We start from the raw sequence: 26,364 nt of genomic DNA, 5'->3' as shown, positions 1-26,364 counted from the left end.
AAACGAGAGGTCTACCCCTCTGCTGTTTCTCATTGGGTAGAACTGGTGTCCAGACAATGACTTCCCACCTACAGCTGAAACCTTCCATTCTTTCCATGACCCCCTTCACCCCTGTAATGGCCCTTCTGCTCTACAGGCAATACACAATAGATTCAAGTACTGTCACAAGATGTTTATTTCTACAATACATGAGAAAACACTAACTTCTGTAGAGCTGCATGACACACAGTCTCAGCTCCAAGGCCAACAGTAAGAAAGATATGGGAAGAGGTTTCACTTGGGGCTCATGTAGGAGCTAAAATAGATACTCTTAAAGCTGTGTGTGTGTCTCTCTCTCACAACAAACCATTCTAAACCTTAATGAGATTGTTCAGACAACACACTAAGCCACGTGCTTATGCTGCCACACAACTAGAAATATATATATATATATATATATATATATATATATCTGAGAACCTCAGCCATGAAGGCTTTTTTGCATTAGTAATTTATATTTAGTGTTCTAGTTGGCATTTTCCTAGCACCTTGTTCAGATGTCGAATGTTTTTGTTTTCTTCATCCCAAAAGCTAATAGGTTTGAATGAGCTTATGTATGCATATCTTCAGCTAACTGGATTGGGATGCAGAATGGTGCATGCAGCAATACCTTATTGTATGCATGCCAATACTGGGTCAGGGTGACTGAGTTTAGCCTTATTCTTACCCTCTGTTTAGGTGGCTGATTGCATCACAACTAGAACCAACAGCTGCAAGGACTGTTTACCCATGCTTTGATGAGCCTGCTATGAAAGCCACCTTTAACATCAGTATTGTTCACCATCCAAGCTATGTAGCCCTTTCCAACATGCCAGTCATAGGTAAGTTGAAAAATGGTCCTACTAGTAGAAACAATAGCACTATTCTTACTAATGTTGTTGCTATTATAGTTGCTATAGGGAGGCTTGGAAAAATCCCAAGCACTTGATCCTCCAGGTGCCTCAAAAATTTGATGCTGGCACCTAGGAATCTGAAAGATGTGTCCAGCCCTGATACTTCTTTGTTTTGTTTTTGTCATCCTCCTGAGTTTGGCTTATCAAATGATTTATGTTCCTGTTCTCCAGGGGTGCCAGGGAGAGGCAATCATCACATCTGGGACAGATTCTCTCTTAGTTTTGGTGAGTTGACTACAAGCACCAGCAAAACTCTGCTACCTGATAGCCAGGCAGGGCCAGTCTGGCAAACTGGATAGCCCGTTCCTTTGTGTCCTGTCAACTTGACCTGCCTGTAGCCAAGAGAAAGTTTTGTCCCGTATTTGATGACTATTTTTCCCTGCTACCACTGAGAGTGAGAATTTGCAGGTAAACATTTATATTATTGATCCTCATAATACCCCTGAGTGGGAAATGGAGGCAGTACAAATGAGTTCCACCGAACAGGCTTCCACACACCTCTCACCTCAAAAGTAGCATGCTTCCCAGTTCCATTTCCTAACAGGATCCTGAGCATCATTTCGGCCTTCTGGAGCTCCTTCTGCTGTCTAGAGACTCCAAGAGAACTTGACAAACAAATGTCTTTTATGTGTAGAAGGGTAGGAGTTACAGGGCTTGAGTATCAGCTAGAACTCATGATTTTTTTTCCTACTGAAACAAAGTACAATCTTAAATAATATAATTCCCACTATTCAGCCAAAGAACATTGAAATATAACTGGCAGAAGCAAAATATCACTTCTGACATCCTAGCAAGCATGCAGCATGAATATGTTATCATGTGTGAGCATACATTTGTGTATGCATGAGAGAGGACTACTTGCAGGGTTTAAAATCAGTAAAAACTGTGCATTGTATGTATTTACCCAATTCTGTCATCTATACAGAATAAAATAATTTTGATATTAATACCTAATATATATATATATATTTAATTATATTTATAGATGTATCCGAGTATAAAGATGTGAATGAGAGCACATTGAGTGGATTGACGAATGGGACTACGCCGATAAAATGGACTATCACAACATTTGAAACAACACCAAAAATGTCCATATACCTCACTGCTTTTGTGGTCTGTAACTTTGATCATGTCTCCAGAACTGAGAGGGGCAATGAGGTGAATGAGGCTGTTGAATTTATTATAGACTTTAACAGTACATACTTGCATCTGTGACTGGGTTTTATGCTCTACAATATAGTCCTATGTTTTTAGTGTAACCCACCCAGAAAACTCTGTTATTTGGGGCAGCAGATAAAACTTGTAAACAAATAAGGTAATATTTAATAGTATAATAGCATATGCCTTGGAAATAGGGGTTGGATCCAGGATCTGCATTCTGTGAGTAGAGGGGCTTCTCTCATGGAAGCTCCCTACGTCTGATTTTGGGGTGCTCCCTTCCCCTTTACCACAATTCACCCCATTCAGCAGAGTCCCCTGACTCTAGCATTTTCGGGTGTCAGGAAGGGCTGACGTGGCGAGGAGGGGTGGAGAAGTCTGTTTTTGCTAGCGCAGTTGATCCGTCTTAAATCTGGATCCAACCGATAATGTGCAACATCCCCCACTGCCTCAGTTATAGTGAGAATTGGCTTGCGCCATATCAGGATTTGCCCAACCACAGTACAACTGGACCCACTACCAGTCTTCAGGAGAGAATCGTTAATGAGTTTGTTAGGAGACTGCTTTCCCCACCCCAGGAGCCCTCACGAACTGTACTTTTACCCTGAATGTCCCTTATGCATTGTGAGTACTATTGTTCCAAAGCCAGTTTACCAAGTTATGAGGAAGGGAAGCCCCCCCTTCTCTCTAGATGAAGCAAAATAGCCTCAGCATTCGATTCTAATATTGTTTTAACTGTTTAAGATGTTATGTCTTATGAGATGGATCCAGACTTCGTTATTCTTCAATTAGACAGATTAACTTAAGTTCTACTGACTTCAGTCTGGCTAAATATGATCAAGCCCATAATTCTGTTCTTATACTTTATTCCTTTAACTTTTAATTCTTACCATCCCACGCCTTTTTTGCTGATGGGCAGTATAAAAAAAGGAATAAACATCATTCCTCAGTTCACCTCCATGGAGGGGAAGACAGGTAGAGTACACCACAGAGAGCCTTTGATGGTGCATTCACTTTGAGGGCTTAGCCTCCTTATTATTCCCTTCTTCCACACACACATTCCTAGACAGTGCCCCTCTAATTGACTTAAGACAGGTGCAGTCAGAATTTGCTCTACAAAGCAATTTTATCTATTCCATGATAAGACTTCACATTTTAAAACTTTAAATGTAATTTTTTTTTGTTTACAGAAGGAAAATAATTTTAAAAATGTTTTATTTGCGAATTTTAAATTATTTTTAGGCTGCCTTTAAAGGAGGATTCCTCATTTTCATGTTGAGAGAGTAAAAGTTAATTCCACACTTTAATACTAAATCTGCCTTCAGGTATTGCATTTATGTCCTGCTTTGGGTGGGTAAGACTCTAAGCTAGGCAAATACCTGAACGACTCTAGTAGGCTAGAAGTTAAGTGGACAAATGGTCAAGTACAGTATTATGAATCAGTTACACAGAGAAATGGTCAAGCACAGTACTACAAGGCAATTAGGTGGCTTCCAGAAGAGAGGTGCAGCCAAGGTCAAAACACACATAACTAGTCAGAAATGATATGCTGTCCAAGAAGCAGAGTTGAGCAGAAATTCAAGGCCATTAGCATGGAGATTCACTCACAAGTCAGGTTCAGGAATACAAGACACTGGAGCTGGTAGAACAATGTTCTAGGTTTAAATTGGTTGGGTTGAAACTGAAGGAGTACATGGCTAGAGCTTCCTGAGCCCCACGCGGAGCTCAGTTGCAGCCTGTTATAGCCCTCATTACCACTGTGTTGCATTTAAAAAAAAATAAAAAAAAATTAAGCCCTATTCATGAGAAATTACAGACTCAGTTCATTGGCCCTCATCCACCCCACCACAGCATTCAGGCACATGTCCATGGCTTGATTCAGACATTACAGTGTCATCAGATGACAGCTTCCTATAGATGTTAAATAGTGCAGCAGGGGATAATAGCATAAATGCCAGAGGGACATTTGGCATTTCCTAGCACCTTGTGCTAGGAAAATGCCACCTAGAGGAGGAGTGATTAGGCAGTGAATGGGTTAAGCCCCCTGTCCAACATTTCTGCCCTGATAATGACTTCCATCCCTTGCACTAATTTTGAGGCAAAAATGGGGTTTGTGTGTGTAAGTCCACCTTTAAACTGTGTTCACATATTTTTCTTCTTCTGTCTGAAATAACTAATTCTATGCATACTGATAGATACGCATTTGGGCTATGAAGGATGCAATTCAAAATGGATTTGCTGACTATGCTTTAAATGTCACTGGACAAATCTTTTCATATATGGAAGATTTACTTAACATTAGTTACACTCTTTCAAAAACTGGTAAGTTTGTTTTGTAAATTAAAAAAACACTTCAATGTTTTAAAACTGACAATAATTGTTGGTGCTTGCAATTGTGTAATAGGTCCTTGGAAATGCTGTTTTATCTACCCCAACTCCCCTGGATTTGATTTAGTCATTTATAAAATAATTGGGGAACAGTAAAGCTAAGCAAAAACTCTAGAAACTAACCAGTTTTGTGGTGTGACATCTTCTAGCTAAAGGCCTACATCTTACAAGACACTATTTATCATATTATATTATTTTAAAGACCTATCTATTAAAATGGTCCTTAAAGTGGTTTCAAGCTCAGAGAGCTTTGGCTAGTGGGCGGTATAGAAATGCAATAAATAAATAAATATACAATTTAGGAGAAACCTATCCAGGGTGCATTTCTAAAGATGGCTGAAGCCCAGCTAAGGGGCTATTGGATGCTGCTCAGTTGGCAAACAGAGAGGCCCACCAGAGTGACAGTACCTTTTCTGCTGGTGCTATTCTGCTTGTGGGGTGTGTGTGTGTGTGGTGAGCTGGGTTTTGGTTCTGCCAGATCCAAGTCATCAATCAGGTTCTTTTGGTTATCAAGATTTTATCAACTAAGCTGGGGAATTCTGTGAGCTGATGGACCTTTTTCTGTCTAAACATGCAGAAGATTTCACCCTAAGTGATGTACAATAAAAACAGAGTATGAGACAATGGTAAGAACAGAAACTGTAATACAAAGTCACTTGTGCAAAGAGATGTCAGTCTATGCAGAATAAATGCAAAATAAATACATGCAAAGAAAGTTAGCACCTCTTTCCATCTAATCAAGCTCTCATAGCTGGGTGTCTATCGGGGAGGGGCACAATAGACGGAAGCCATACTTTTGAGCCACACCTCCTGAAGCAAGGCTGAAGCATGAAGCCTGTGCATTGAATCTTATAGGCTCCTCTGCTCAGGAGCTGACAGGCTGCATCCCGCCCCTCTCCCAGAAGAAGCTGGTGTGTGTGCCTATCGCAGGTTCCCAAAGCATCTCAGCTTTGGAAATTAATTGCCTTCCTTGGTGCCTTGTTAGGAGTGAAAATCTCCCAGCTCATCTTGAGATAAGACTCTATGAGAAAAGGATGACATAACTATGAGAGGAGGCCCATCCAGAGAATGAGGCCTGCTCTTGTCAGCTAAAGCCTACTAAAATCTGTTCACTGTTAAGCTACACAGGTCTCTGAGCAGGATTTTGGAACTCTATGAAGTCCATATTTCTGCTCTCTTACAAATTCACTACAGTGTGAGAGAGGGAAATGGGGCATGTAAGGAGTGGCTGGAGAGTGGCTGAATCCTTGCACCCCTGACACAGACACCCTCCAAAAGGAATCGTCAACTGTGCCAATTCTGGGGCTGACATAGTTTATTCCCTCCCACTGACCAAAATGGGCAGGAAAGGTAAGGAAAAGTCACACCCACCTCCTGCCCTGGCTGTGTTGAGCCAGCAGGAATTAGGAAGTGGCAATAGCTTTGCCATGAAATCTTCCCTACCCTGCCATAGGTTTGCTCTGTAATTTGTGTTTTGCTGAGGTGCAGCTCATGGAGATGACGTTAAAGCTTCTCTCCAGCTCTGTGGTGCTCCTGTTCCTGTGATTGTCTTTTATGGCCTGCGGAGAATCCAAAGAAAATGCCTCCCCTCACTAGGAGTGTGGTGCCATTACTAGATATAACTTCCTTTCATTTCCCCCCCTCTGACTATTCCCATTCAATTTGATAGGAAATAAATCAGTTTCCAAAAGAAATTCAAATCATTTTATATGTCATGCATGTATTAATAGCAATATTGAGATAATTAAAGAGACTTTTTACAGTAAAAACACAGTAAATGGGCAGACTCACACAAAAGAAATCTTTGTTTTAATAATACTGTTTTTAGCCACTGAAAATCTTGAAAGATTGTCGGGTAAGCAGAGTTGTGAACCGCCCAGAGAGCTTCGGCTATTGGGTGGTATAGAAATGTAATAAATAAATAAAAATAAATAAATAAATAAATAAATAAAATAATACTTGTGAAAGCATGCTAAATATTATATTATTAAAGCTGCCTCTTTCCCTATCCCCTCTATTTAAACCAACATAGATCTGATTGCACTACCGAATATGTCAGGTGCTATGGAAAACTGGGGGCTAATGACTTTCCAGGAAAATGCCTTATCGTATCGCCCAGAAGATAAATTCACAGACAGGAAAATTTGGATTCAGCGAATTGTTTCCCATGAGACAGCACATCAGGCATGTGGCAAAATGTTCTGTACTTCTATTTCTCTTTAACATGAAGTTGATATTTTCATAATAAACAGTAGGTGCGTAGTTGAAATTTAAAGTGAAAATCAATCATGAGAACTGCCAGGTATCTTAAAATGTGTTCAGGTGTAACATATCTTAACATGTAGAAGAGACATGTGGTGGGTCGCTGATGGAAAGCAGTTTTTATGTTTTATAGCTATTTATGTATCATTTGTATTTATTTGCCATGTCATAATGAATTCTTAGGGGCCAATCCTATGCATATTTAGACAAAAAGAAGTCCTTCAACACCCAGCGTTCCCCAGCTAGCTACCTTACTTATGAGGTGGCCAAGGAGTTTGTGTGAGTGTCCTTTCTTTCAAGAGCGCCTTTTATCAACTAAGCTGGGGAATTCTGTGAGCTGATGGACCTATGGATATATTCAAGTCCATGTACATATATTAAAAGTAACTGCTGGGGGGGAGTTTTGTGATTGCCCACAGGCACCATTCAAGATATCTGTGGGTGCCATGGCACCTGCAGGTGCCACAGTGGGCACCCTCAGTGTAAAGGCATGAACTCTTTTTTTTTCAGAGAAATGACAATAGCAGTTAAATGTAATTTCAATACTCTTTTCTTCTCCTATTTTTAGTGGTTTGGAAATCTGGTTACCATGACATGGTGGAACGACTTATGGCTTAAGGAGGGATTTGCATCTTACTTTGAATATGTAGGTTCACACTACATTGATCCCACAGTGTCCCTGGTAGGTATGAAATAAGCATTTTTCATAGATGTTTTATCCAAACTATACTGCTGTTTTCAATGCCTTGGCTTTAATGGGAGCTGTACTGTGGGTTTTGAAGTGTTCTCTGACAAAATGCTCTCAGTGTATGACTTTGCCATCAGACTGGGCCCAGCCCCACCTTCTCCCTGCTCTTGACAGTGCTAACATGCTTACTCTCAAGTGAGCTTCTACCTCCAGATTGTACCTCATCTTACTTACTTTATCTGCTGTTTGTGAGAACTAACCCTTTGCTCTCTGCCAGGAGCCTTGCATTTCCCTATCAAAGTCTGTAGGTTGTCCCTAATCTAACTATTGATATCAGGATGCCTATAAATTATCTCCTAGTGATGTGCTCTTCGGTAGCTGCAGCAATGCCTTGATGTTATCTCTGCACTGATGTTCTAAGTGCTATTACTGATCTGATCCATGCTGATTGTATATCGCAGATCGCAGGTAAAATCTGTGTGCGATACCCTGGTCTTTTGAAATTTCCATTCCAGATCATATTTTTCTGTGATAGATTTTTAGCATATTTTTAGCGTTCCCTTGAATGGGATATGGACACAAAGACTCAATGAAGGGTTTTTAATAGGAAAGGGTTAGGAATATAATCTAGCAGTTGTTTGAAAGTTAATCTTGTTTTAGTAAATATTGGTATTTCATGGTTATTTTCAGGATCTGATCTTTATCTCTGAGATTACATTATTTATGTTGGAGATGGATGATGAAATAGATAATCAGTCTTTATCAGACACAAAAGAAGATCGTCAAACAATATCAGAACTGTTTGGTCTTGTAACATACAAGAAGGTAAAGCTAGCAAATAAATCTTTTCCAATACATTATGGTCCAAGAATATTGTACATACAATTTGAAAAAAAGGCAGCATGGGATTGTCACTTTTTGCATAACATGAGAAAAAAGGAATCTACTCCCTCTGTTGAAGTGAATGGTGAAGCCTTTAAGAGAATGGGAGTCCGTATAAGAAATCACCATACTCAGAAAGAGATAAGTGGGGAAGAACTAATTGGCACAGAAATGTGCACCCTTCATATCAGTTTCCAAGTTGTAGGCGTAAAGCTTTCCACTTCCTCCAAAGATTGAAGCCCACAATCCATGTGCCCATGCCTTTCGTGCCCCTGCTGATAAAGGAGGAGAGGGGAAACACCTATGCAGACAGTTTGATCCAAGTTGTTGGGATGCTGCATAGGGGGCTCTGACCACATGGGAAACACGTTTTCTTTACCACTGTGAAAACAGAACATGTCAAATATCTGGATTAGGAGAGAAGGATTTCCAGAGTAGAAGACATGATTTCCAGATGCCATTAGAACATTTCAGAATTGATAGGCAAATGCTTCTTTATTCTCCACGGCATCATTTTTAACCTTTACACTGGATTTAGAAACATGAGGAAAAATCTTAATGCTATGCTAAGTATGTTTTTCTGCCCTTAATAAAAAAAATGTACTTGCCCTCAAATATCCACATAAAAAATTCTGATTTTTAAAGGCCACATAATAGTTTTGCATGCTAGATTTTAGCTTTCTACTTTGGGGAGGAATATTTCAAGTTTTAAATATTATTATATATAAAAATAATCACTCGAAAACAAAAAGTATGCATATGGAGAATGGTTTGGGGGTGGGAGAACTTTGTATAGTATATCTGTGTGTTTAATAAGGAAACATTGAATGTAATGTCAGTCTTGCATAATTAATAAAGCTGTTATCCTTTAAAAAATATGTATCTTAGGGGGCTGCCATCGTCCGGATGCTTTCCAGCTTTATGACAGAAAGACTGTTTATAAAAGCACTCAGTGTGAGTTTAAGAAACGACTTCACCAACAGTTTGAATTTTGAAAATTTGACGTAGTTTTTTTTTAATGTATTGTCAGTAAGAACTGAGTAATTATGATGCTTGTTTTATTGCAGTCTTATCTGAATGCATTTTCCTTCTCAAATGCTGTCCAGGATGATCTGTGGAATCACATTCAAAAGGTGCTTAAAACTTGTACTTGTTTGCTAATACTGTTACTATAACAATTGGCCTTAAAAGAGGTTTGAACCAGCAATCTCAGACTTTGTGCCTGGCTGTTGTACTAGTCTGGGCTAAGAGATCAGCATGATCAAAGGGCTTTCTCCTCCTCCAGAAGCTTCGTTGACTTGCTTCCAAGTCAGGCTTCACGTCCTTGCCTCTGCTCATTCTTGGTATCTTGTTCATTCGCCATTAATCAACAACTAATTTAAAAGTCTGTGATGTGGGCACTCATGTGTCAGCAGCCAGCAAAACGGGGTGCACTGGAGAGCAACATACTAATTTGAAACCAATAAGATGTTTCTCATAAAGAACATTTTTGCTACAACTGATAGTGCTAATATTTGATATAAGAAAAATTCTTTGGTTATATCAATGACTTCATTGGATGTACTAGTCCGGAGGTGGGGATGGACAACAACTCTCACAATCCCTGTTCATTCAACATGGTTGCTGGTACTGCTAAGAGTTGGAGTCTAACAATATACTGCCAGTTTCCCACCCATGTACTAAACAGAAGAGGAGGTTTTGCCCTGCAGAAGGAAGTTACCACCCAATTTCAAACATTATTTAAATCAGCATCCTACCTGAGACTGGCAGTCTGATTCCCTGGGCCCTGTCACATATTACAGTATAATTGTGGGAAGTTGTGATATGACTTAGTAGGGAGCACAGGGCTCCTGTGGCTCCTGTTCAGCTCCGAAGTCAGTAGGAAAGGGTTAAAAGAGCAGTGGCTTTCCTTCTCTTCCTCCTACCTTCAGCTTTCAGGCACCTACTTGAGCTCTGGGACAATGTTTCCTGCCCCAGCTGCCTCTAGCCCGTAAATGCTGTCTGTCAGCTGATTTCCTAATTCTCCCTGGATCGTTCCTGACTACTATACTGTGCATGGTTAAGGAAAATGTCTCTCTCGCTTTGCAATGAGACCAGTGCTGTCGTGATAGCTATCATCTCCTGCAATGCCCTGGGCCATGTTTCCATTATCATGAGGTTATTGGCTCCAACTGTATCCCCTGTTTTCTTAGTTTTAGGGTCACCACACACAGAATTCTTTGAGATACTACGTTGTCATTGAGCTGTGATGAATGACCATTCTTAAGCTGCTTGAGACCCAGCTAGATAATATTTTAGTTTTCTGGGCTTTTTAATTCATTTAATAGGCAAGCAAAGGGTCTACTCGCATGAGAAGTGTACTGCAGATGAGAGTAATAAAATTTCAAAACAACATCTGTGAATCTTTGTGCTGCCCTGACCATAAATGGAAGCTCACTGGGCATGGTGAATACTTTAAGATGCCTTTGTTTTGTTTTCTTTCTCTTTATTTAATACTAGGGAGACTGATTTTCATGAAGACTGCAGCTGTGTTCCCAACAAAAATTGACTCTCTCTCTCTCTCTCTCACACACACACACACACACATTTCCTGGTGCGAAGAATCTTAGGAATAAAACTCCATTTAGTTAAAACTCCCTTCGTTTCTGATGAAAATCTTTCCCTCCGCCACACATTGTATTTTGTTAAAACACACACACACATACACACACCCTGGCATAGTTGCTATTTATGTATAATGTGTAGGTTGGCCCATACTCGGGCAAGTAGGAGGCTGAGTCAAGATGGAGTTTCAGGACCTTGGATAGCTCCTGTCAGGCAACTTGCTCTGACATAGAGTAAGTCTGGAGCTGACATTGAAATAGACTTTCCAGGGCTCTTCCCCTTCTGAAGAGCAGAGAGTCTTAAAGATGTAGTTCTATGGCCTGGAGTTTTGCAGTTCTCTCTCTGTGAGATTTCTCCTTGTGTGTGACCAGGGCTAGTGAGCAGGCCCTAGGATGCTTTAGTCCACTGGTTTATAGGGACAAGCTCCTCAGGGAAATCTGGCTCCTTAGATGCTGTCTCTGAAGGTCCCAGTATGGGAGGATCTGACTCAAAGTACTTCTGCATGATACTAGGCATTGGCTCACCCTCTGTGTTAGGACCCAGGTCTAGAATCACCACTCCCACATTATACTGGTCCTCCTAATCCAGATGGCTCTTTTTTTCTGTGTCAGAGTCCTAGCTGCTGCTTTGGGTCAGGGTCATGTAAACCCTTATCTCCTGAGTGTACTGAATTGCCTCATTGTGCGACCTATTAAATGCTCCACAAAAATGGGATTACTTGTCTATCGACTGGCTTATGGTATCTGAAATTCCTGATGTTAGTGTAAGTGCAAAAATACAGTTAAAATTATATCAAGCAAGCTGTGCTCTAATCCAGAACTTTTCTTAAAGGTAATAGATGAACAGAATGATCTTCAGTTGCCGGCACCAGTAAAAGTTATAATGGACTCTTGGACCTGCCAGAGAGGCTTTCCACTCCTAACTGTAAATTTTTCCACTGGGAACATCAGTCAGGAAAAGTTTTATACTGCAAAAAGAAAAAACAATACAAAGTATGTCTTCTTTAGTACATATAGTTTAGAAAACATTTAGTACTGATGCGGAGGTTTGAACTGTAGAAATTTATTTTGCCCACTTCAGGCAATTCTCCCTTTAAAGTACAATCCATAATTTGATACTGCTTTCTAATATAAATCTATGATTGGTATGACTTTCTAACATGAAAGCTTGCTCTCTTGTCAGACTTCGAAATCCACATCAGGTATCACAGCAAATAATGGTTAGTACTAAATAGGAAACTAGTGTAAAAATCTTATTTTGGCAAAGGAAATCTGACTTTTAAAAAGTACTAAGCAGGAAGGACCTCTGAAATCATTGGTGCTTCTTTGGTGCTAATTTCTGGAAATAATCTAATTTTAAGAAAGAATTGTTGAATATGTAGGTCTAAATGAAAGTGTTAGTGTTTTATATGTGATTGTAAAGCGCCACGATACCAGAAATGGTGAGGTGGCACTATAAAAATGCTTTAAATAAATAAATAATCTTACCAAAGCCCAACTACTGTCTCTGCTAGTTGAACCAAAAGATGTCACAACAAGAGTCTTCCACTGGTTGACGCAAAACACTTTATAGTACATATGCTATAAAGTACAGAATAGTTTGCATGTGTGGGCTGAGAGCTGGAAAAAGCATAGATATGGCATATTTTTATCCTTGGGAATGGAATGTCATGTTTCAATTGAAAAGTGCATAGTTAAATTATGGAACTCACTACCACAAGATGTAGTGCTTTGGAGGGCTTTAAAAGGGGGTTGGATACATTCCTGGAAAAGAAGGCTATCAATGGCTACTAGCCCTGATGGTTGTGTGCTATCTCTAGTATCTGAGGCAGTGGGCCTATATATAGTACATCAGTTGCTGGGGAACATGGGTGGGATGGTGCTGTTGCATCATGTTCTGTTTTGTTGGTCCCTAGTCAACAGCTGGTTGGCCACTGTGAACGGAGTGCTGTACTAGATGGATCCTCGATCTGATCCAACATGGCACTTCTCATGTTCTTATGTTTGGTGTGCTTAATAGCTCTTGCTTATCTCTATGCCCATTACATGAAACCATAGTCTGTTGAAATCCATGGAACTTGCTTCCATGTAAATGCTGCAGTCCAGCAGAGTGGATGCTGTGCTTCTGATGTGAGCCATGTGCTGTGGCTTCCCAGTTGTCAGCTATGGAAAATAAAGGTTTATCATGTGCTTACTGGGCTCTGAACTCCCAGAAGTGAGAAAACCCACATGCATATTGGAATTGTCATCCATGGGTAGTTTCCAGAAAATAGTAGTCAAGCTTGAATGCAAAATGAAATCAAGGGAATTCAAGCACACACCAAAGCTCAAGTTCTAATTAATCATATCTAACTTACGCCCAGAATTATTAAGATGAGTATTCTTTAGGTCTTGATGCAACTTGAATTGCACATTTAAAACTATAAAGCGGTATTTCCAGTATTTTTTCCAAAAATGTACATTATTTGATACCATTTCAACACTTTATTTTTCTTACATTTCAGAAATAATTATCCATTTTTGTTTTTCATTAAGTAAGACATGGATGATTCCAATTTCTTGGATAAAAAATGGAGTGCCCCAACCCTTAGTATGGCTTGATAAGAGCAGCAGTAAGTATTATTTTCCTTAAGGAAATCTCTATTCTTAGTGATATATACCCTTGAATATTTGTAACAAACAAATTAAAGCCAAAATATCCACAAATAACTATTTATTTTAATTTCTCCTGTTTATGAAGTGGGTCTCTACCCTTTTCAAGCTTGGGGAACACTCCCATCCCCAAAGTGTTCCATGTGACAATGAAAGGCTGGCTGACTATTAGCGGGGGTGAGGTCAGAAAATTGGAGGAAATGGGGATAGAATGGAGTATCCTGGAAGAGGGCATTGCAACTGGAACCAGGAGCATTCTACACTGCAGCATTTTGCTGCAATTATAAGTCATATGGGAGAATGATTACAAAATAATATTGCCTTTTTAGTGTTCTAAACAGGCTTATAAGTGTTGTCTTCGTGAAATTCCCTTTCAGCTAGCCTATGCATTAAGCAATGCCACTTGGGAATCGTAATTTTGGTGCAGGCAAAAGGCAACAAAATTTGCCTAGGTAACCATGCAATGATTCTGTTCTTTTTGTATAAATTGTGAATGACGATGCATTGTCCCTTAGTTTGTTGCAAAGACTGCGATTAGTTGTACATCAGTGTAGACATTTATTTTATCATTGTAGCTGCCAAACAATTCCTGGCACCGTTTCTTCCTACTTTCGATCTATGGAGGGGGCTGGGATCACTTTGAAAATGAAAACTCCTTAATATGTGCCAACTTTTTCCCTTCATGCTGCCCACAGAAATATTTCCTGAAATGAAAATATCAGACTCTGAACAGGATTGGATTATTTTAAATGTGAACATGACTGGTTACTATAGAATTAATTATGACCAAATGTATTGGAGGAGATTGGCTAAAGTGCTTGAAAGTGACCCAAAGGTAAGGTGGTTTCTATGATTATTATACAACGACGTAACCCTACAAGAGAGTGAGGGGGTTCACACATCTTGCTGAGCCACTCTGCAAATAAGCCACCAAGGGTTGGTTGTTCCCTTGCTAACCCGACAGACGTTTGGGCTTGCTGTTGCTTGTTTCCCATCTCAGTCGTCCTGTTTGGCTGCAGTCATTCACTCCTGTGCAGTAATGAAAATAAAGAATTAAAGGTTATGAATGCATTTGAAGCATTTTCTAGGGTCCTTTCTTTGGGCTGGGCACTGAGAAGGGATGAGGGAGAATGGTGGTGGTACTAGCGATATCGCGAAGGAGCAGGATTTTCTATGCTTCTGCCAGGTGGCTCTGTAGTCCCAACAACCCATGATGAGGTCACCCTGCTGGGTTCCGATGGCACAACAAGCCACCTTGTGTATCAGCAATCCTAAAACAAACCATGGGTTCTTATGGTGGCTTTTTCATGGGGTGAAAAAGTTACATACACAGCTAGAGATATGGTGCCGTGTGTGTGTGTTTGTTCATGAATGACAATACCTCAATTCTCAATACTCAAATATAGTAAGGCATATTCAGGGGCACTGAGGGCAGCAAAAAAACCAATACTTTGCTGCCACTATTAAATCTTCAATTTGCCGCCCAGCGGAGCTTTTTAGAGTTGTCCGGGGGCTATTACATGCTGGTCCCAAGGACACGGTAGAATCATCTGAGGCCCGCTGTAATGAATTTGCTAGGCACTTCCAGAATAAAATCTTTTGCATCCGCCAGGACTTAGACTCCAGTGTTATAGCAGGTGAATCTAGTGAGGTGTCCAGAGTACAGTCTTGTCCTGTAATCTTGGATGAGTTTCAGTTGGTACAGCTCGAGGATGTGGACAAGGTGCTTGGACAGGTCCGCGCAACCACCTCTGTACTGGATCCTTGCCCCTCTTGGCTAATAAAAGCTAGTAGGGATGGAACAGCCGGCTGGGCCAAGGAGGTGATTAATGCCTCTCTACGAGAGGGAGTGGTCCCAGACCGTCTGAAAGAGGCGGTAGTGAGACCACTCCTGAAGAAAACTTCCTTGGACCCGGAAAATCTTAGTAACTACAGGCCGGTAGCAAATGTTCCATTCCTGGGCAAGGTCCTTGAGCGGGTGGTGAGGGGCCAGCTCCAGACACTCTTGGATGAGACTGATTATCTGGATCCATTTCAGTCGGGTTTCAGGCCCGGCTTTGGCACGGAAACAGCCTTGGTCGCCCTGTATGATGACCTATGTCGGGAGAAGGACAGGGGGAGTGTGACTTTGTTGATTCTCCTTGATCTCTCAGCGGCTTTCGATACCATTGACCATGGTATCCTTCTGGAACGTCTGGCTGAGTTGGGAGTGGGGGGCACTGCATTGCAGTGGTTCCGCTCCTACTTAGCGGGACGGCTCCAGAAGGTGGTGCTTGGGGGACATTGCTCGGCCCCGTGGACTCTTCAGTATGGAGTTCCGCAGGGATCGGTCTTGTCCCCCATGCTGTTTAACATGTACATGAAACCGTTGGGTGCGGTCATCCGGAGTTTTGGAGTGCGCTGTCATCAGTACGCTGACGACACGCAGCTCTACTGCTCCTTTTCATCCTCATCAGGTGTGGCTGTGGATGTGCTGAACCGGTGCTTGGCTGCGACAATGGACTGGATGAGGGCTAATAAACTGAAGCTCAATCCAGACAAGACTGAGATGCTGCTGGTGGGTGGTTCCTCTGATCGGATGGGGGGTGTTCAACCGGTTCTGGATGGGGTTGCACTCCCCCTGAAGGAGCAGGTTCGTAGCTTGGGGGTTCTCCTAGAACCATCTTTGTCACTTGAGGCTCAGGTGGCCTCGGTGGCACGGAGTGCTTTCTACCAACTTCGGTTGGTGGCCCAGCTACGCCCCTATCTGGACAGGGATAACCTAGCTTCAGTTGTCCATACTCTGGTAACTTCCAAATTAGATTACTGCAATGCCTTCAAAATGAGCTGTTCAGATCCATTAAACACAGGATTCTCTTTTAGGTAATTCCTGTTGCCAGCAGGTTGCAGTTAATGGCAGACGCTTTTGAACTGAGACGGTAAGCACATCTGTTATAGATAACTTTCACTAGATGAGCTCAATATTACTTCTACATCTGTCTTCTTTTCCTTAAAAAATACTGATATGCTTTTCTCCACACTTTCTCTTTATACCATCTTTGCTTTGTGGGTGTAGAGCGGCACTCTGCATCACATTCTCTGGACCATTTGACTGATTAGATTAACCCAGATCTGCTAAGAGAGACGTGTTATTGCCACAACTGTTTCGAATAGCCCTCCCAGCCACCATTCCTTCCTACCCCCTTGGCTTACCCTATGAGGCAGTATAAATGCATGAGCAGATGAGGGGGCTAGTGAAATCGGGTTTTGTGCAAAATTGCAGGTGTAAAGGTCCTTTGCGCCTGTAATTTTATGCAAATTGTGCTATTTACAGCCGCGATTTGGTGCAATCCCAATTTCCGTAAATATTCTCAGCAGCGAATTTGTGCAAATCATGGTTTGTGGGGGAAAATAGGCGCACACTCTTTCCTGGGCAACCAGTGGGAGCAAGAGCGCAAACAGGGCACAGGGGAGTTCGCCCAGTCTTAGTGGGACTGCAGACATGTATTACAGTCCTATACATCCTCACTTGGAAGTCAGTCCCATTTAGCTCAGTGGAACTCACTGCCTAGTCTGTGTTTAGGACATAGCCTTAGTCATGCGAGTGCCATTGCTTGAGTTTTTCTGGTAGACATCTTGGATCTTGCGCTCCAAATATGTGCTTTCTGCTCTGCCTCTAGCCTCTTCCTTGCTCCTGCTCTCTCTGCTATGGTTCTGAACTCAGTCCACCCAGCCTGCCTTCTTCAGCCTCCACACCTGTTTCCTGACCCCTGCTTCCAACTCCGTTCCCTCCTTCTCTAAATTGCCTTCCTGGAATGTCACCATTCAGTGGCGTTTGAACTGTGAGTACATCTTGCTGTCTGCTGCAGCTGATTCTGATAAAACTTCCATTTGTCTGCTCATCATATGCAAACAAATTAAATGTAGAGCTGTAGTTTCACTAGTGGCATGGCAACCACTTCAAAGTACTAATTTGTCAGATGTGGCACCATGTACAAAGTCATTTGTGTAGCTTCCCTTGCTGTTGTGTGATTTTAGTTATGCCACTGAAGACTGTTCATTTGAGAAGCCGCTTCTCATATTCTGTTGCTCTTAGATGCTGCTAGTCAGTGTATGGATATATCCTAAGCAATCTGAACTGCAAGTGTTTGCCTTATCTCTAAAATGTCTGTCTTTTTCAAACACTTGTTTCCTCCCCACTTTCCCCTACTTTCTATTTAAACCTTTCCTTTAACACCCCAGTTCTCATCAAAATCCTGCATATTTTAGCTATTGCAGATACATATTTAGGCTTCAATTTATTTTGTATCTGTTCTGAAAAAACCCTAACATACCAAACATAGTGAAAATTTTTGGAACAGGAAAAAAACCAGGACTCAAAAGGAGTTGTTAGAGTACTTGAAGTTTCCAATCAAACCCCTTTTAGTCTTCTTACCTCTCAGGTGTGGGTGATGATACATTTCCCCACTGCCCTAGGCTGTCTGAACGGAATTTTTATTTTGGTGACTTTCAGCAAGGCTGGTGTGGAAAGGTAGCTGTGCTTTTTTAAAACACTGTAATTTCGGATGTGCTTTCCTAGTTAATAATAACATCCTCGAATCACTGAAAGCTTTTAAAGTGTTCTCCTTCTGAGGGTTAAAAATCCTCCTCCTTATAATAGGCTGCCTTGACAGAGATATGATATAGACTGCTGAATTTTCAGATGGGGGACAGAAAAATGGTTGTAAAATTTGAGGTCCTCCGAATTGAAATGTCAAATAATGGATTCAACTTACTCAAAACACAATTCTTAAGTCCATTTTGCAGTTCTTATTTATGTGTCCTGCCATACATGTTTTTTCTTTCTTACCAGTATTGGGAAACTCCAGATATTGCTTCGGCATGGTTATTGGGCACCTTGCTTATCATTTGTAAATGGAGACATTTGAGCATGTAAATGTGAGAGGGAAGCCTTCCATTCAGTTAGCAGAATATTCCTTTGTGAGCTTCGCGTAATGGTATTTCAGAAGCTGGCCATTTTCTTGCCTACAGTTATTATCTAATTATTATTATTATTTTCTCTCTCTCTCTCCTTGAATATGCTTATGCATTATTTCTTTTAAATAGGTCTAATTACACTGAGTATGGAACTCCACTGTATTTAACTAAGTACCTTGGAAAAGAAGACAACGTTTTATTGTGGGAAGAGGCACTGAGTTGTCTAGAAGTTGACAACTGGGAACTTATTCTGAGTGATTATAAATTATATCCAGTTTTAAAGGTAACTCTGATCTGAAATTTAGAGTATTTAAGTGACACTGCTGTGGTCAGGTCCAGAGGATATGTTTTTGTATTTGAGTTTTGAAAAGCCCTGTAGAAAGCATTGCACAGACCATTGTGTAGGTTTTATGGACACATTGAAGGATGACTGGTCAAGGAAAAATGGTGTTATTCTGTTTGGGGTAATTTTTATTCTTGCAATTCTCCCACGACCCAGTTCACATGGAGATTTTTCTATCTACTGCGAGAGAGCTCTTGTCCAACCCTGCCACCTGCCCTTATCATTCTTTTCTCCATACATACAAAAATGAATTGAACGTTGACTTTGCTGGTCAACCCCTCTTACAGTCTAGACATGGATGGAGAGTTCTGGAAGATTCTGGGTGCAGGAGAAACCATTGTTGTTCCAGGAGATATGTTGCTTAATACCTCAGAGGAGTGTATTGAGAAGCAGAGGTGGAGTTAGTTTTAGGAATTCCAGATGTTGTTGGACTTCCAACTCGCATTGCCCCAGTCAGCATGGCCAACTGTCATCATGGTAGGTGTAGTTTAACAACATCTGGAGAGCTACAGGTTCCAAATCCTGGGTTAGGGTGTTCTTGTCTCCCTCATTTTAGGTAGGAAAATGTTCATCCAAACAGGACCAATTTTGTATTCTGCTATTTGATCAGTGACATGTTTTGGGGCATTCCAGCTTAGAATGCCATATTCTAATGTAAAAGTATAATATGTCCACCCACCAATGGAATGGACACTGTTAGCTGAATGGGTTCCCCTTCTCAACTACACCCCCCCATACACACACACACTCCCAAAAGGCCACACACTCTCAGAGGGTTGGGGGACAGAATGGAGTAGATTTGGGGATATAAAGGAGAGGAGAGGAGAGGGAGAGAAAGTCCCATTGTATTGGCAGACGTCCACTTGCACTTACCATCCATTATTATTACCATTGAATCATAGAATAGCAGAGTTGGAAGGGACCTACAAGGCCATCGAGTCCAACCCCCTGCTCAATGCAGGAATCCATCCTAAAGCATCCCTGGCAGATGGTTGTCCAGCTGCCTCTTGAATGCCTCTAGTGTGGGAGAGCCCACAGCCTCCCTAGGTAACTGATTCCATTGTTGTAATGCTCTAACAGTCAGGAAGTTTTTCCTGATGTCCAGCTGGAATCTGGCTTCCTTTAACTTGAGCCCGTTATTCTGTGTCCTGCACTCTGGGAGGATCAAGAAGAGATCTTGGCCTTCCTCTGTGACAACCTTTTAAGTATTTGAAGAGTGCTATCATGCCTCCCCTCAATCTTCTCTTCTCTAGGCTAAACATGCCCAGTTCTTTCAGCCTCTCTTCATAGGGCTTTGTTTCCAGACCCCTGATCATCCTGGTTGCCCTCCTCTGAACATGCTCCAGCTTGTCTGCATCCTTCTTGAATTGTGGAGCCCAGAACTGGATGCAGTACTCTAGATGAGACCTAACCAGGGCCGAATAGAGAGGAACCAGTACCTCACATGATTTGGAAGCTATACGTCTATTAATGCAGCCCAAAATAGCATTTGCCTTTCTTGCAGCCATATCGAACTGTTGGCTCATATTCAGCTTGTGATCTACAATTCCAAGATCCTTCTCATTTGTAGTATTGCTGAGCCAAGTATCCCCCATCTTGTAACTGTGCATTTGATTTCTGTTTCCTAGATGTAGAACTTGGCATTTATCTCTATTAAATTTCATTCTGTTGTTTTCAGCCCAGCACTCCAGCTTATCAAGATCACTTTGAAGTTTGTTTCTGACTTCCAGGGTATTAACTATCCCACCCAATTTTGTGTCATCTGCAAATTTGATAAGCGTGCCCTGTACCTCCTCGTCCAAATCATTAATAAAAATGTTGAAGAGCACTGGGCCCAGGACTGAGCCCTGCGGTACCCCACTCGTTGCCTCTCCCCAGTTTGAGAAGGTTCCATTGATAAGTACTCTTTGAATCCGATTCTGTAGCCAACTGTGAATCCACCTAGTAGTTGTTCCATCTAGCCCACTTTTAGCTAGTTTGTTAATCAGAATGTCATGTGGTACTTTGTCAAAAGCTTTGCTGAAGTCAAGATATATGACGTCCACAGCATTCCCACAGTCCACAAGGGAGGTTACCCGATCAAAAAATGAGATCAAATTAGTCTGACAGTTGAATACCGAACATTATCTAGGGACTGAACAAAGTGCATCAAGAAAATATTCCTGTCTAAATACAATAAAATATAGACTGCGCAAAATAAAAAGTAAAAAAAATTGGAGGATGAAAAGGTGAATGCTAAAATTAATCCCCTAACAAGTTAAGCTAGTTTAAATACTTAAACTTGCTGCTATCCTTTACCCTGCAGATGGGCAGTTTGGGCCACTCAGATGTTTTGGTCTGAGAAACACCTGCCAATGGTGAGTGGACTTCTCGATCAAAACGTCTGGAAGGGCACTAACAATAGAACTCTACTGTTAGTCTTCAGATATTTTTTTAAGCAAGGGACAAGAAAGACAGGTCGCTGACCTGTGAGTGTAGTTCTGCGAGTGATCATCTGTGCATTCACACATATGGGTTCTGTTCAGGAAACTTCTATGCCTGCAGAATTTTTGGCAGGAACCCTCTTGATATGCCTGCTGTTGCTGCTGCTATTCCCATTGTTGTTGGCTTTTATTGTTTTTATTGCTATTTTATTGTGTTTTTAGTGCTTTTAATATTTTAACTGGTTTTTTTGTATTTTATTGCTGTAAGCCACCTTGGAAGGGCTTCTGCCCTGAAAGGTGGCCCAGAAGTATTTTAAATAAATTAAAAGGAGCGCCTGTCTTTGGCTGGATGTTTGCTTCCACAGGGGACCCACTTAGGAAAGGGGCCCATAGGGCCACACACCTTGAGGCGATAAGGAGAACTTCAAGATCACAGCCCAAAACAAACAAATGAAAACAAAACTAGAAAGGAAGAAAAAAGGACAGAAGAGAAGAATGAATAAAAAACTCAGGAGTTTTCACACAGTAGTAGTGAACAATGAGAGAAGTTCCCAAGAAGCCTACCACAATGGTGGTCAAAAGAGAACTGGGGATACAGGTGGGAACCTGCAAGGGACAGGCATGCTGGGATGATGGGAGAAGATTCTCACCCCAAATTCCTCAGCTATAGAAGTTTCTCAAAAACGGCTCCATAGAGGCGCAAAGCCCATATGTATGATGCACAGAGACCACAAAGAAGAATGCATGTGTACATATAATGCTTAAAAAACTGTAGAGCAAAAAAAGTACATAAATTTAGTGAAAAAGAATTGTGAAGCATTTTCTATGATATGCAAATGCAAAATATTTTCCCTTCCTCCAAAATGGTTCCATCTTCATGCCAACCTTCAAATTAAGTTTATCATTTGGAGCAGAATTAGATAGGAATTGACTAACGAGAACATTTCAGGGATTAGAAGGATGTTTGTATTAGAGGACTAGAAGAAAAGTAGAGTTCCTCTAAATTAAACATAATTTACTGTCTCTCTTTTCTCCAAAGAAATATTTATTTCCACGAATTTTGCCAATATTTCATCATTATGCATATCTTCTTCGTCAGAGTCTTGATGTGTTGGTAGTTGACGATTCTATTAAGTAAGTCAATATATATTTTTATACACCAGCATCCTAGTTCTTAAACATAAAACATGAAAATAGGCCCTATCTGTATCAGTGAGACTTACTTCCAAGTAATATATATTTCTTGGAATAAACATAATGTATGTGAGTGCTTCCATACTAGGTAAATTGCTTCCTTTACCCACTGTTTGTGGGATATCCACACAACATTATTATTAAATTATTGGCCTGCTCTGTGCTTTGCATTTTTTAGCAAAAATAATAATTAAAAATCTAATTTTTAAAGAAAGGAATGCAACAGCAGTGCAATCTCTGCAGCTGTGGGTATTTTAGCTCTACTCTTCCTTCTATAGGAAGAGGTGTGGTTTGGATATATGGAGTGAAATTTCAGAGATTGTGCCCTACCGCTATGGCTCTTTACCACGCTCACACCATTGCTGTTTTCTTTCTTGTCACTAACTGTCTTGCACACATGTAAAGGTATCCATATATACCTGAATGACATATGTAGGAACTTTAATGAAAAGTCACAGTGCATTTCATCAGGAATTGGAACACCCAGGTGTGAGAAAGGAGACAATTAGCCAAAGATTAGAGTATTTGAATATATGGTTTAATACAAAAAGGGCCAGAATAAGTACATGAACAACATTCAAATGGCAATGACAATTATTTGGTTAAATCTGGAGAGAGAGAGAGAGAGAGAGAGAGAGAGAGAGAGTAGGAGATGTGGAAAAGCCTGGGGAATATGGACCAATTTGTGAAGGATATAGGAAGGTGGATGAAGGAAATCTAAGAACAAAGAAGGGAATGGGAGGGTGACAAATGTAGGATAGACATGCAAGGAATTTAATTCGTTGGAAGAAGAGACCAGGATGTAAGTAACTTGGCCAGAGGAACTACAGGCAGCCGCCTGAGAGTTAAAGAGGCAAGAGAGAGAATTTAGGAAAAGAAATGATAAACAAAGTAGATAGAAGGAGGTGGAGTTCCTCAGGGGTCTGCTGTGATCTGATATTAGAGCACCAGGACTGGATGCATTGTCCCTCACAAATTAATTATGAATGAAACCATTTTGGTTCTTTGATAGTAACTTGCAGTTTAGGAAATGGTAGGATTAAAAAAATCCATGGGATACGGAGTTTAGGATTGCAAAGTACATTAGAGATGGACAAACTTTAGGGTTTTGAGACCTTAGCTGTTTTTTTACTAGAACTCTGAGATCCATCAAACAGAGCCTGCTGCAAAAGAAATTGAATTAAAGAATTCTGAGCTCTTGCACCACATCAGCACACCATAAATGAAATATTCAAGGAGGACAAATAGTATATTCAGTAATAGTAAAATATTTCAAACAGGTGATTATTGTGAGTGAAATCTATAATATCGTTTAAATGAACCTTCACAACCCTAAATTAGGGGGTTCAAGGGTGGGGGAGAGAAATTTTTAAAATATTTTGTATGTGCAGACGTTCCATATTGTAGGGCCTGGCAATGATAACTACAGATATTTTGGTGAAATTTTCTATATCATAAATTTAATTCTGGTTGTTTGAGTGACAAAGTCATCACAGCATAGACTATAAATTGGGAATCTATAACATCAAAGACTGGATTGATTTTGGAAGGAACAGAAAGCCCATCAGGTCTAAGCCTGTCCCCAAAGGCAGGACTTGATCAATTCCACCCCACTTCTCCAAACAGGCCATTCAGTCCAGATCAGAGCAGGTGCGTAGCAAACAGTGGCATACACAGGAAATAGCCCTATATGACTCCAACAAGTATGAATTGGTTAGCACCAACCCTTTGATAAAATTCAGCATGTGTAACCTCTCTCTCTCTCTCTCTCTCTCTCTCCCTCTCTCTCTCTTTCTCCCTCCCCCCCTTTATTTATTTGTTTTTATTTTTGGCTTTTACTCCTAGATCTGGCATAGAAAGGATCATTAAAACAGCATGTTGGTTTGGGCTTCGTGACTGTTTAGACCTGGCTTCTGAAATCTTCAGCAAGTGGATGAACAATCCCAGTCCTGAGTAAATATGGCCTTCAATGTATACATTTTCTATGTAAATAGCTTATGTAGGAGATGCTGCTAACTGGATACGGCTAAATGGTTATGGCTAACGGGAGGCAATACTAATAATTTTCTTTTCTGGGAGGAGGTGAAATAAATACTACTGACAATATGTTATTTATTGGACTCATTGGTAAAGTGAAAGTTTTATATTTTCACAGAGCTCTTCATCAATAGGAATGGGAATTCAGAGCACAGAAAGTTTGAAAAAGTTCTTATATATTTGTTGCTTCTACCCTGGGCTGCTTTGCTGCTATTTATTTTAGTCATTATATTTATATCCTGCCTTTCCTCCAAGAAACCCAAGGCTGAATATATGATCCTCGTCCTCTCCATTTTATTCTAACAATAACCCTGTGAGGTAGGTTAGGCTGAGTGTAAGTGTCTGGCCCAAAGTCACCCAGTGTGCTTCATGGTGGACTGTGGACTAGAACCCACATTTCCCTGGTCTAACATCTAGCCATTACACTGATTCAAAGTTACAGTGTCAGAAAATCTACAAGTAACACAATGGAATATACATTAAAGCAGGGGTCCCCCATGTGGCAACCTAGGGTGCCAGCAAGTCCAAGCTGAGGCACCTGCCAGGCTGTTTCCCCCTCTGCAAGTGAATGGAGTGATTCCTTGCCATAAAATGGCTGGACGGGAGCAAAGCCCTCACACAGACTCCAAGAACCCTTAGGGCAATAGGTTCTTGGTGAGGGCTAACTTTCATCCCTTCTTCTGCAAGTTTTTGGTAGGGGTCTTTCCCCATTTGTATTCAAGCCAATGGAGTGTTTACTTACATCACCATCTGACCTACTTCTCCTAATGGTGGGATAACAACAACAAAAAAGTCCTTACCCCACTTCTAAAAGCACAGGCAGGCCATGGCTTTTGGGGAGCAATTTGGAAAAACATAATGAGGTTTTCGCAAGCAAAAAATGCCAATAAAGTTGGAGCCAGGCTTATCTCTTAAGAGGGTGGGGAATTCCAAAGTTGGGGCACCACCATGCAGAAGGCCCTTTCTAACATCACTATCCGATATACTTCCCCTAGTAGTGGGGCAACAAAATGGGCCTTCTCATAGATTTAAGGGCAAGGGCAAGGTGGTACAGGCTATGTTTTTCCATAGGTGTTGGGGAGCATTGTGGAAAAACAAAGAGGTTTTTGCAAGCAAGAATAATCCATGGAAACAAGGCATTCAGTTAAAAACATTTGTTGGATCCCATGAGGAATGAGCTACCTGCTCCCAAGCTCAGGTGGAGGCACTTTCAATGATAACTTGTGATTATTAGCTTTTTGAAATATCAAAATTTCAGATGATATTTGCTATGATTAATATAAGTCTAATTTTCCCATTTATATTTGTATTTTTGCACATACACACACAAAACTTTTCTGACCTATTTTGCTCAGTTTGAAAATAGCTCATCTAAGCTTATGCATTTAGCGAAATGCATGTTTAAAATGTTTTCCATAGGAAGACATAATTAACCCCTTTCCAGTAGATTTTGCCAGTTCCTGAGAACAATTTATAAGGGAATAACTGGCTCACCACTTCCTACACATCGCTGCCATGTGACATAGGGCATGTCTAGACCTGGGAATATCCCGGGGATCGCCCCGGGATCATCCCTGTGCGTCCACATAATGCCTAGGGCATTGGTTCTCAACAAGGGGGGAATTCCCCCCTGGGGGGAATTTTAGGGTTCCAGGGGGGGAATTGGGACCACTATTCAGCAAAGTATGATGTCCTGTAGATTATGTCTTCCTATATATGTTATTAAAAACGTCCCAGAAAAGTGTCATGTCGTCTGCAAAAGCCAGGCCTTTGTTCTCTTTTCTCTCCTTCCCTCGCAATCCTAGAAGTTTCAAGCTTCCCATTTAAAGGGGCAACACAAAGC

General features: G+C 41.0%; 1 protein-coding gene across 1 annotated transcript in view; it reads left to right on the top strand.

Moving 5' to 3' along the window:
- LOC134400120 (aminopeptidase Q-like) overlaps positions 1 to 26,364 on the top strand; it is a 37,747-nt gene that overhangs the window by 4,737 nt on the left and 6,646 nt on the right. Inside the window, exons 2-16 of the mRNA XM_063128408.1 lie at positions 718 to 860; positions 1,918 to 2,093; positions 4,289 to 4,415; positions 6,514 to 6,665; positions 7,312 to 7,425; positions 8,122 to 8,256; positions 9,202 to 9,267; positions 9,381 to 9,446; positions 11,749 to 11,909; positions 13,452 to 13,528; positions 14,264 to 14,403; positions 16,431 to 16,486; positions 18,654 to 18,807; positions 22,330 to 22,424; positions 24,303 to 24,437. Coding sequence (XP_062984478.1) covers positions 718 to 860; positions 1,918 to 2,093; positions 4,289 to 4,415; positions 6,514 to 6,665; positions 7,312 to 7,425; positions 8,122 to 8,256; positions 9,202 to 9,267; positions 9,381 to 9,446; positions 11,749 to 11,909; positions 13,452 to 13,528; positions 14,264 to 14,403; positions 16,431 to 16,486; positions 18,654 to 18,807; positions 22,330 to 22,424; positions 24,303 to 24,437 — 1,797 coding nt within the window. The remainder of the gene's footprint in view (positions 1 to 717; positions 861 to 1,917; positions 2,094 to 4,288; positions 4,416 to 6,513; positions 6,666 to 7,311; positions 7,426 to 8,121; positions 8,257 to 9,201; positions 9,268 to 9,380; positions 9,447 to 11,748; positions 11,910 to 13,451; positions 13,529 to 14,263; positions 14,404 to 16,430; positions 16,487 to 18,653; positions 18,808 to 22,329; positions 22,425 to 24,302; positions 24,438 to 26,364) is intronic.

This window comes from Elgaria multicarinata, chromosome 6, assembly GCF_023053635.1.
Source record: "Elgaria multicarinata webbii isolate HBS135686 ecotype San Diego chromosome 6, rElgMul1.1.pri, whole genome shotgun sequence".
In the NCBI taxonomy this organism is placed as follows: domain Eukaryota; kingdom Metazoa; phylum Chordata; class Lepidosauria; order Squamata; family Anguidae; genus Elgaria; species Elgaria multicarinata.
This window is presented reverse-complemented; position numbering and strand designations above follow the sequence as displayed.